Consider the following 12,701-nt stretch of genomic DNA (forward strand, 5'->3'; position numbering starts at 1 on the left):
TCTAGTGTGTGAATGTTGTCTGTGTGTCTGTGTTGGCCCTGCAATGAGTTAGCAAGTTGTCCAGAGTGTGTCTCGCCTTCCGTCCGAATACAGCTGGGATAGGCTCCAGCGACCCTGAGAGGGACAAGCGATAGAAAATAGATGGATGGAGAATACATTTTTAAAAACAGGTTTTTTAGGCCAACACTGCGCGTATAATTTTTACGTCAGCAGCCAAGAGGATTTTTTGTAAACTGTAACGTATTTTGAAAAGGTTTTATTAAACATTATACACTAAATTATATATTTCGACAGTTTTGTGAAATCGAGAACCGATTCTTAATCAAATATCCATATTTACACAGTATATTGTGAGAATAAATTAATGTAACAGTACACACTTTTGCACAAAATGTAGACACAAAAATATACAAATCTATTGTAGGAATATGATAATGTCAACCAATAATTTTCCACCTAAATAACTTTAATTTGAGTGCAAATATCTGACCAATACAAACAATTACAATCATCGCAAAGAGCAAAAATTATTTTGAATTTAATATTTCAAATTTAATTGTATAACTGATAGACAACAAGCAACTCAAACATTCTGAAAATGATGTCATAAAATCAGTGGCGGGCCGTGAGTTTCCCGCCTAGGCCTTCAGTGATGTCCGAATTCCCTTATAACCTCTCAAAATACCATCATTTATGTCACCACATGACCATTGCTGGATAAATACTGTACAGAAACAAATTTACGCACTACTGGGCACTGAACAAAAAGGGTAATTTTCTGGCGCATTTAAAAATCAATAAAAACATATCTAATGTGTTACTGTCAAAATTAAAATTGCAATAAAAACATTTAACGTGAAAAAATAAAGAAATAAAAATGTCTGAACTCACATTATGGCCAGGACAGCAAATATATGCGTTGTCTGGTCTAATCATAAAAGATGCTAACGAGGCGTGTTGGCTGAGTTTTTAAAGTTTACTCCATAGCGTGCTCTTCAAAAAAACATCCAGCTGCCGGTATGTCTACATTCAACAACCTAAACGGGGCTACTGCGCATTCTGGGTAATAGAGTTCTTATGTTACCTAGCTCATAACATCACAATATATATCTGCCTTAGGCCATTTAGAAAGGCCTTACTGACAACAAGGGCTTCACGGTGGAAGAGGGGTTAGTGTGTCTGCCTCACAATACGAAGTTCCTGCAGGCCTGGGTTCAAATCCAGGCTCGGGATCTTTCTGTGTGAAGCTTGCATGTTCTCCCCGTGAATGCGTGGGTTCCCTCCGGGTACTCCGGTTTCCTCCGACTTCCAAAGACATGCACCTGGGGATAGGTTGATTGGCAACACTAAATTGGCATTAGTGTGTGAATGTGAGTGTGAAAGTTGTCTTTCTGTGTTGGCCCTGCGATGAGGTAGCGACTTGTCCAGGGTGTACCCCGCCTTCCGCCTGATTGTAGCTGAGATAGGCGCCAGCGCCCCCCGCAACCCCAAAAGGGAATAAGCGGTAGAAAAAAAAAATGGATACTGACAACAACTCATGATCTAAGTGACTATCGCAACTGTCTGTCAAAAGTTTGTGTCCTTAGAGTGCACGGAGGGCTGAATTTTAGATTTTTTGAAGGTGCTGGCAGATTTGGTGCAGCATGGCAACATAAGCTAGCTGAATTCTGATTGGATAAAAAGTCTATAACCTAATAACAACAGCACAGGAAGGAGCATAATATGTGACATGAAGAGAATATGAATATTTTTGGATATTAAGGGAAAGTAAATTTAAAAATATATTTTTATCTTTTAATTGTGATCATGATTTCTGGTTATGTTAGGCCAGCAAAGAAGGCCTTGCTGGCCCTGATGGCACACCACTGCACAAAACAAAAAAAACATAATCTGTCAAACACAGCATACATAAACAGGGCCAATATAACTAAGCCACTAAGATTCTGCACTGCAGTTAGCAACAACGCCGTAACAAGTGGAGTCATATCTCTTGTTGATTGACAAAAATAAGATAATTACAATTCAAATTTTCCCTGGTAGTAATAAACAGTGCAGTAAGTGCCTGCCCCATAGAAAGGCAACATTCAATTGTAGAAAAGAACGAAATCAGAATTCAAATAATAAAGTGCATTTTTTCCCACTAAGAAATCATAAAAGTTACCGTATAAAACCCATGCCAATTTTCAAGCTACCATCTGCGTTTGAGGTAAAGGAGCCTGTGCAGTCAAAATAAAGCGTGAGATTTGTCTGCGTTCAAACATTATTAAGGATATAGTTTTTGTGATTAATCACGTTAACTTTTTTAAAATCGGCAGCCCTACATGAAATATTATTTATTTGGCAAGTAATTTGTGTCTTAAATTCTGTATAACTAATATGTTCTTAATTTCGCACCAAACTAACGTTTACTGGAGGATTTATACATCATGGTGTTTTACAGCCTGTGCAACGTCTTTAATGTAAGTGTTTGCATATTTACATATTTTGCTGGTCAGACAATAAAATGCAGAGAAAAACCATAAGGTGAAGCAGACAGTTTGGGATGTAACGTTGTGAACATTTCAAATCACGATTATTATTAACAAAATGGAAACGGGTATTGTTGAATTTCCTCAAAAAGTATTTATACTAAGGCTGTTAAATGATTACACTTTTTTAATCAGATTAATCGCATTTTGGGATTTAGATTAATATCATGATTGTAGCTGAGATAGGCACCCCACCCCCCCGCCCCCGCCCCACACACACACACTCCCCCACCCCCTCCCGCGACCACAAAGGGAATAAGCGGTAGGAAATGGATTGAATGGATGGATGATAAATTACAGGTGATTACTCATTTGCATAATTTATATTTGCTTAAGAAAAGTTAAAGTACCAATGATTGTCACACACACATTAGGTATGGCGAAATTAATTCTCTGCATTTGACCCATCACCCTTGATCACCCCCTGGGAGGTGAGGGGAGCAGTGGGGAGCAGTGGGCAGCAGCGGTGCCGCGCCCGGGAATCATTTATGGTGATTTAACCCCCAATTCCAACCCTTGATGCTGAGTGCCAAGTAGGGAGGCAATGGGTCCCATTTTTTTTATAGTCCTTGGTATGATTCGGCCGGGGTTTGAACTCAGAACCTACCAATCTCAGGGCGGACACAATATTTGTAAAGAAATGCAATTTTATTGTCAGAATGCTATCTAGGAACAGTTTTAAAGATTTTATTTGAAATGCGTGTCATTCATTTGCACAGAACTTATCTAAAATTCTTTCAGGCTGTATTTTGGAGTGGCATCTGCTAGTGAGCACACCAGTTGAAGTCTCATCATTTTTTGTATGTAGGGCCGAGCGATATGGACCATAGTTGATATCTCGGTATTTTCAGGCCGAATGGCGATTTACAGTATATACCTGTATCTTAAACAAAAAGTGCAAAGTGATGTGTTTTATGGCCAGATAACCAGTGTTAATAGTAATCAGATTATTTTTGTTGAAAGTAGTAACGTAAGGTGTTGTTTATTCTTTTAAAATAATTACTTGTTACTATGTTAAAGCAGTTTTTATTAATTTAGTTTTTACATGTCTAGCCTCACAGTTGTATGTAGATGGAGCTTCTACTCGCTCACTGCCGTGAATCCCGCTGGCTGTTCAGTTTGACGTTTTGGAAGGTTTTTCCGCATAGGCTATATTGGGAGAGGCACTTTCAAGCTGAGGAGTAGCTAAACATGTGACACACCGAGCAAGCAGCAAAGAACGGCTATTGCTCGCTGCTAACAAAATTGGACAACATAAACCGATGATATTTGGAATAAAATATAGAGGTATAGGTTCTCAAGCAAATTGATATATGTGTAAAGCTCACGGATAGCCAAATGCAGGCTGTGACCAAAGCATTGCATCACTCGGGAGTCTAGAAGTCTGCACCAGAGCTGCCATATTATTTTAAAAAGTATTTTGTGTTGCCTCAGAGAAGCCTACGTAAACACGCAAGGTCAGACACTGAGAAGAGCAAACGGCCATAACAAAGGTACATAAAAAAATACCAGTATGGCGGTATTGTCTCAAATATATATCTCTTTCTAAAATATACCGGTATTAACTAGAATACCCGTATACCGCCCAGTCTTAGACGTATGTATTGTTCTGATCGCTGACTGTTTAGCAGTTACAGTTAAAGGGCTTCTACGGTCAAAGTAATTGACATGATTAATCTAAGTGTGCACATGATTAATGCGATAATTTTTTGTGATTTTATTATTTTTATTTTACTGAATATTTTAATTAGATACAATACACTTTTAGCAAAATAGATATTAAATATTATTCTGGCTTTTAAAAGCGAAAACGTTTTGAGTGTTTAAATATGTTTATCTTCCATTGTTTTAATTTGTAAATGTTTTGGAGTGTTTTAATGGTTAAGGAAAAAATGTACGTCTGTTTGTGTGACCTGACACGAGTTAACGTCCTGTTGTGGACATCTCCTTGTCATAGTCCTCTGCGTATGGATTGATGACTCTGTTCTAAGAGAGCACAGCCTGTTGTGTAGGTTCAATGTGCACAATTGAAGAGCTTAGTTGCTCACACATTAATGTTTTTGTACAAGTTTAGATTGTGGTGTTTCATAATGATGTTAACGTGTTTTTTATTAACAATGTTAGCTTTAAGGCTAGCGAGCCAGCCAGCTCGCTTTTCCAGTAAATTAGTATCACCAGTCTCTGAGTTCATCAATGAGTTTTACAATCCTTTTAATTTAAAAGGGTAGTAATGACCGTTGGGAGTTTTACAGCAGTTTATTACTAACACTGTTACATTGTCACAGGGAGTACGATGTCGCACATGAACAGTCCTTGGCCAGGGCTTGCTTGAAAAAGAGGCTCTTGAATTCAATAGGATTTTCCTAGTTAACCCGCTTATTAATAATGAAAGTCCAACTCCAAAAGACGCCACCGTCAAAGAAACGATCAAATGGACAATAGCAGACAAGTGCCACAATTTCCTCTGCTGCAAACACAGATGCACAGGACAGCGGTTCCAGTATACCTTAATTGTTATAGTTTGATTTCTGTTGATATTTCAACACAGTGATATCTGGACAGTATAATCATGCCCTTAATCAAAGAGACTACGTCAAGTGTAAACACACCCTGATGACTTGTATAGTGTGTAATTACTTAAAATCAATTAATCTTCTGAACCACATTCCAGTTTCAGAATGCCTCATCAGGTCATTAGATGTAGCTGGTGACCTGGAGTAATAATAATCTGCATGCCTGTGTGCAAATTATATTATCCTATGATGTTTTGTGTGAGCTGTATTAAAAACGTAACTGAATTATAAATTGAACAATATTTTATTATTGTGGTTGTCGTTTGACTGAGAAATGTGTTCGGTATATTGACCATCTCCTCTACTTTAATGAAAGGATCAACTTGTGTCCAAACAGTATACTTGCTGTCTGTGTAAGAAAATATAAATATATTTTGTTGAGCAGAATTAATGGTACATAATATATTGTTCATGTCGTATCATAGACAAATTGGAAGGCATCCTCCAATGTTGTTTTACAACCTTGCATACAGTTTTGTATTGACTTTCATTAGATTATGTTGCTGAAGTGCGAGCATTGAGTGTCGCTTTTAAAGGAGAATAGATCAGTGAATGCTTCCAGCTCAGTGAAACCAAAATCAATTTCGGTACAAAAGACACCAACACATTCTTTCAAGCATCATCAAACCTGAATATTATAGATACATAGCAGAAAAGAATGGATTATCCACTTTGGCAGCCTGAAACTTATGTTATTTGTAAACACAATTACACGTTTGTAATTATTGCTGTTAGCAAATCGGGAAGTACATCATTGTTGATTGATATAAAGATGTCAAATTTTTTATATGTCATATTGTTTTCCAAAGTAAATGTTAAACTCAATTGATTTCTGACATCTTTGGTTATTTAGTTTGAAAAATGATTCTTTGTTTTTCAGTTTATTAGCTAGATTTTGAATGTTTACTAAATTATGTTTCTTGTTAAAAAATGGTAAATGGTAAAATGGTAAATAGTTGTACTTGTATAGCGCTTTTCTACACCTTTTTAAGGAGCCCAAAGCGCTTTGACAGTATTTCCACATTCACCCATTCACACACACATTCACACACTGATGGCGGGAGCTGCCATGCAAGGCGCTCACCTGGACCCATCCGGAGCAAGGGTGAAGTATTTTGCCCAAGGACTCGACGGACATGACTAGGATGGTAGAAGGTGGGGATTGAACCAGTAACCCTCAGATTGCTGGCACGGCCACTCTCCCAACTTCGCCACGCCGTCTCTCCTGGTAGTATGGTATACTGTATATTTCATTATATTTCTTTCAAACCTAGACATGTTATCAATTGTATCAGCCCAGGTGCGTCCTAATCCAATACTGATATTGGATATTATCGGTTTACATTCAAAATCTCTGATAAAAAGTAAGTTATTGGCTACTAGTAGATAGCACCGACAACTACTATAAGCACACAATAGCACTCAAGCTAGACATTGAAAAATATCGCAGTCTAAAATATGAAATTTGTCAATAGAAACAAGTAACGGCGGGAATCTTCTGTCACCTCACAATTCTATCGGATTCTTGGGGTGACTATTCGATTCAGAATCGATTCTCGATTCAACTCGATTCTAGATTGAAACCGATACTTGCAATGTGTTATTTGGTATAGAAACCTCCTTCTGGTTGCTACCGTATGACATTTACATCTAGCAAGTTAGCAAATGGTCTGAAAACGTCTTTTTAAAAATGAATTCTTAAAAAAAATAAAAATACAAATCGAATAATTCATTCCAAATGGTTAATTAATAAATAGGTTAGTTTTTTTTCATACCTGCCATTGTTCTCTGTGTGAGTAATGTCACATGATCAAGTTTTTCAACATTGCACACTACAAAATAACAATAGTATATATACCTCACCTTTGCCCGATTGTAGCTGAGATAGGCACCAGCACCCCCCGCGACCCCGAAAGAGATAAGCGGTAGGAAATGGATGGATGGATGTATAATTTGTGCTGCTATCAGATCAATATCTGTATTGGACAATTCGCTAGGCTCCAATATCGGTATTGCATAGTTGTACATCTGAAATAAAAGGGCCTGGCCATGAAATTTGCCCAATATAAGAGCAATTAAACCCGTATCTTTAAAACACACTTTATGCACACCATGATAGAAAATGCTGCACACATAAATGACATGTTGAAAGCAGCATATGACTTACATTACAGTGTGCAGGGTCTCCCTTTTTGTTTGCACAGAATGTGTTACTTTCAGTTGTATAGTTAGATTCATACGGCAGCAAAACATGTCAACTATATCTGGATGTGTAAAATGCTTTGGGTGTTTGACCTCATGAAACCTGAGGAGAACCAGAGTAGTCATCACCTCTCCAGAATGAGAAAAAGGGCAGGTCAGTGTGCCCTTAAAAAAATATGACAGACTGCTGAGTCACACTGCAGTGACTACTATCACACTGCCGTATGTCTGACTAGTGGAGGAAGATGATACCAAGTAGCATTACAGAAAGGTAGCTGAAAGGAGACATCACAAATAAGTAATGAAAGCATTTGGGAATATATTAGTTTTTATAATACTGGTTAGGGCTAAACGATTTGGCCAAAAATATTAATCATGATTAATTTGATAGATAATTGAAATCGTGATTTATAACCCAATTTTTATTCACTAATTTGAAAACATGAGTATTAATTGTACCTCCAAAAAGCAACTTTAAATATAATTTTAAAACAAACAAATATGAATTAGTTTCGATTGAGTGTGAATGTTGTCTGTCTGTCTGTGTTGGCCCTGTGATGTTGAATCCCCGCGACCCCAAAATGGACAAGCGATAAAAAAAGGATGGATGGATGGAAGTTTAAAAAAATCATAGTGACAACAACTTATTTTAATAAAAATAGCAATATGAAAAAATTCAATTTAGGTTTTCGGTTTTTATTTTTTCGAATTTTGTCCTTTTACAATTATTTTACCACTATAGCGTTTATGATTATTGTGCCATAAATAAATAAAAATTTCATTGATTAAATAGAAAGAAAAACATTTTTTGTAAGTGTTGACCAATATTTCCAGTCTAAGTGTAATATTTTTTGTAAATGTTTCAATTACTGCATTATGTTTATGTAAGGTACTTTTCTGAAACTTTTATCTTTTTAGTGCAGTAAGACGGGATGTTGTGCACAGCGCTGTTATTGTAAAGGTGGGAAGTTGCTTTTCTGTTTGATGAGTTTAGAGACGACTTGAGGCTATAAAAAAATCTGATCTTACATGGATGATGCCGTTCACAACAACACAAGCAAATGAGACGTTTTGTGGGTGTATGGGTTGTTCTTGCTAGCATTCGTTTTGTAGTTTAGTCTGTGATTCAAGTAGCAGTCTCCACATTGTTTAGTTCAGGGACGAACTAGCGGTCCCGAACACATTATTACCCAAACAAGTGAAGTGAATTATATTTACATAGCGCTTTCCTTTAGTGACTCAAAGCGCTTTACATAATGAATCCTGATATCTAAGTTATGTACATTTAAACCAGTGTGGGTGTCACTGGGAGCTGGTGGGTACAGTGTCTTGCCTAAGGACACAACAGTAGTGACTAGGATGGCAAAAGCGGGGATTTAACCTCGAACCCTCAAGTTGCTGGCACGGTCACTCTATCAACTGAGCCTCTCTAACAATTTTTTTTCCTCCTCCCAATGACATCATTTCACTCACATTTATGGCAATTTCCTCGATATTCTGCTTTTAACAGCGGACTTCGTTTTATTGGCCAATTCTGTGATTCTGTCTGTGGTTACGTTAACATGGAACTCATATAGCCTTTCTTTTTTTGTTGAGTTTAGTTAGTGATTATTGATTAGGCATACTAGCGCTGGGTCAAATAAAAAGTAGCAACCACAGTAATGTGTTCTTTCTTTCTTCATTCGCTCCTTTTCCGTTTCAGCCTTACAAGCTCAGGAATTTGCATGCACTTTGCGCGGCCCATTAATTGTTTTTTATCTTAAAATTCTTTGATCGTGAGAATTCCAAAACTGAATTGTGATTAATCGTCCAGCCTATCACCGGTCTGGTGCTTTCACCACCACTGTGTAATGTGCCGTAAAATGCCAACATAAATGTGTGTGTCGTTTCCTAAAGGTACGAGAAGATGTCCTCAACTCCCTGAACAATAACTTCCTTCAAACCCTAAACCAGGCTTGGAATGACCATCAGACGGCAATGGTGATGATCCGGGACATTCTTATGTACATGGTGGGCTTGGCTTCTCTCAGTTTCCCTAAACACCCCAAAACTGTCTTCCTTAAATTTGCTAAAAATCTAAAAAAAAACTCCCCTCTGTCCATTTTCTCTCTCTCTGCAGGACCGGGTTTATGTACAACAAAATAATGTGGAGAATGTCTACAACTTGGGTTTAATAATTTTTAGGGATCAGGTTGTCCGCTACGGCTGTATCAGAGACCACCTCCGACAAACTCTACTGGACATGATCGCGCGTGAAAGGAAGGGAGAGGTGGTGGACAGGTAAAATGAACATTGAGCCAACAGACTGTCATGTAGTTGAATAAATAACATATAACATGAATAAATAATCATGTTTGTTAGCATTTAAAATAGCTAGCGATTAGCACTTTAATTTCCATCTAGTGATTAATGCCCTAGTTGTCAGCTGGCATTTGGCATGTTAGTTGCCAAATCGTGAATAGTGCTCCAGTTGTCAGCGAGCTATTAGTCGCATAATAATGTTATTTGAATATTGTTAGTATTGTACAATAACATGGTATGTTTAGGACCAGATTAACATAAAATACAATCCTAATTTCATCCACAATAGCATGGATATCAGGCTCCTTCTCTCCATCATTTTGGGAAAACGTTGAACACCCCTAATTTAATGTATTGATTGTTTTTCTTTAATTTGTACAAATGTATAATTTATTGTGTAAAATAATAATGATCTTAATGTTGTCATAGTGTATTTTATCTTTTTTTCCCATTGTGTTTGTATATCAGGGGCGCCATCAGAAATGCTTGCCAAATGTTGATGATCCTGGGTCTTGAAGGCCGGTCTGTTTATGAAGAGGATTTTGAAGCACCGTTCTTGGAAATGTCTGCAGAATTTTTCCAGGTTTGTCGAAATAATTTATACTCTCAATTGTTGCCTATATAGATCCAGTTGAAATGTTGTTTTACATACTGCAGAAAAACACATTATTCTCTAAATATATGGTTTAAGTTTTATCAAACATGCACACAGTTACAATATGATAGTTTCTCACTACAGCATGTTTAAAAAGCTGTAGAAAGAAACAGATCGTATTCAATCTTACTCTTTTTCCATTTCATAGCAATTACTAAAACATGTATTCACTTCCTTTTCTCAATTTGTACACAATTTAAATACATAACTAATGAAGTTACTCAAATAATAGTTCAGTTAGTTGAAAATTGCATACTGAAGTGAATAAAATTCTCTAACTTTAAAATGTGATTAAGATGAATTTGATTAATCTTGCTTTGTCACATTTATACTGCAAAAAATATAAGTGTTATTTTCTGGATGAAAGTTAAAAAAAGGTACTGCGCTACATGGTACTGTTGAGATAGTCAGGCTTGCACAGCTAAATGTTATTGTTCCGAAATTTGAGGAGAGATGATGCAACTGCATCTTTGATTTTTGTATCCTTGAAGAGGAACTGCACTTTTTTGGAACTTTGCCTGTCGTTCACAATCATTGTGAAAGACATGATGACGAATGGATTTTTTTTTAATGCATTCTAAATATTAAATAAACGTAAATATAAGTCTGATTACAGTAGAGCCAATTGGCGCTCCACTCTTCCGCCCATAAAATCCAATTAATAACCATTCAAAAAGTGGCAACAATAATCCATTTACATTTTGTGACTTGAATATTAAACAAGTATTAGTGACATTAATATTATAAGTTCTAATGCAGACAAACTACTTATAGAGACGCCGTGATCACTTTCTTTGTGCCGATGTTTACATTTTCGACTGATCAGCTGCTTCCTCGTTTCCCTGCTCCCTGTAAGTTTGTTGTATATTATCAATCATGGCTCTCACCTGCAAAGTAGATGGCTGAAGATATAGTCTGACAAGTCGGGGCACTATGACCGTCATTTAGGGTCTAGAACTGGCGAGAATGACATGAAAAGCACTTGCTCCCCCCTAATGAGGTGTCTTAAGAAGCGTTACTATGCCATCTAATGCAGTGGTCCCCAACCACCGGTCCGGGGACCGGTATCGGTTCGTGACGCATTTTCTACTGGGCCGCATGGAAACATGAAATAATTTTCTAAATGACTGCATTTTCTTTGACTTAACTTTCGGCTGTCCCACTAGACACACCAATAAGCTTGTTTATAGATGTACTCCTCATAGTAAGTTGCCATTTGTTATAACTTTGTGACATGATACAATGCACATGAATGAACATATCAAATATAAATGTGACAGATTGTGACCAAAGGCTGAGTTCCATCTGCATCTCATTTCAAACAAACAAACCCAAGGCTCCCACTAATTCAGCGTTATAGTGACTTGTATTTGTCATGCACCTATTTTTGCTGTAATTTTATCTGGCACAAGTGGAAAGTCGGTCCCTGAAAATAATGCCTACATTAAACAGGTCCCTGGTGCAAACAAGGTTTGGGACCACTGATCTAATGTAGAGAGTTGGCTTCACAAACACTATGGATTGTCAAATCTGGAGAAATGTATGGAAAAACTGAATATATAATTATAACATCATAATTTGGATTGCCATTAGTGTTTTTAATAATCTAATAAATGATAATGATAAATGATAAATGGGTTGTACTTGTATAGCGCTTTTCTACCTTCAAGGTACTCAAAGCTCTTTGACACTATTTCCACATTTACCCATTCACACACACATTCACACACTGATGGAGGGAGCTGGCATGCAAGGCGCTAACCAGCACCCATCAGGAGCAAGGGTGAACTCTGGTTGCGCCTGGCCGCTCTGCCCACTGCGCCACCCCGTCCCAATGGTAAAAATAAAAAAGCACAAACATAAAGGAGTTTGTCAGGAATTATTTGTATTTTATTGTGTCTTTTAGATGGAGAGCCAGAAGTTCCTTGCAGAAAACAGTGCTAGTGTGTACATAAAGAAGGTGGAAGCCAGGATTAACGAGGAAATTGAGCGGGTGATCCACTGTCTGGATAAATCTACAGAGGAGCCCATTGTCAAGGTAGTGGAGAGGGAGCTCATATCCAAGCACATGAAGACCATTGTGGAGATGGAGAACTCTGGTCTGGTCCACATGCTCAAGAATGGAAAGACTGATGGTAAAGAGTGCTTTCATACCTACAGTGTAGTTTCAATAGTTCAAAAAAAAGTTTTTTTTAAGCTTGGTCCATGTCCTGATGTTACATTTAACTCAAATGTGTCACTAATAACCACCTAAGATGATTTTCTTATCAATCTGTGGCAAGTACAAAAATGTAAAGTGAAAAACATGACATAGCTTTTATTGATCATTTTAAACATGTGGATTGTCTAGCAGGTCCAGTACACTAACAAAAATGCACTGTGGGTCCTATACTTCCATGTGCTTAAGTGGTAAAAGCTGTGCAATTGCACGGCGTTCTGGCC

The 12,701-nt window shown here is 37.3% G+C and overlaps 1 protein-coding gene across 2 annotated transcripts in view; it reads left to right on the plus strand.

The window, feature by feature from the left end:
- Positions 1-12,701, plus strand: part of LOC133564668 (cullin-3) — a 38,478-nt gene that overhangs the window by 9,964 nt on the left and 15,813 nt on the right. For both annotated transcript variants that reach the window (XM_061919135.1, XM_061919136.1), the window contains exons 3-6: positions 9,200-9,313; positions 9,423-9,583; positions 10,073-10,187; positions 12,166-12,394. In XM_061919135.1, coding sequence (XP_061775119.1) covers positions 9,200-9,313; positions 9,423-9,583; positions 10,073-10,187; positions 12,166-12,394 — 619 coding nt within the window. The remainder of the gene's footprint in view (positions 1-9,199; positions 9,314-9,422; positions 9,584-10,072; positions 10,188-12,165; positions 12,395-12,701) is intronic.

The sequence above is a fragment of the Nerophis ophidion genome, linkage group LG13 (assembly GCF_033978795.1).
Source record: "Nerophis ophidion isolate RoL-2023_Sa linkage group LG13, RoL_Noph_v1.0, whole genome shotgun sequence".
Classification (NCBI taxonomy): domain Eukaryota; kingdom Metazoa; phylum Chordata; class Actinopteri; order Syngnathiformes; family Syngnathidae; genus Nerophis; species Nerophis ophidion.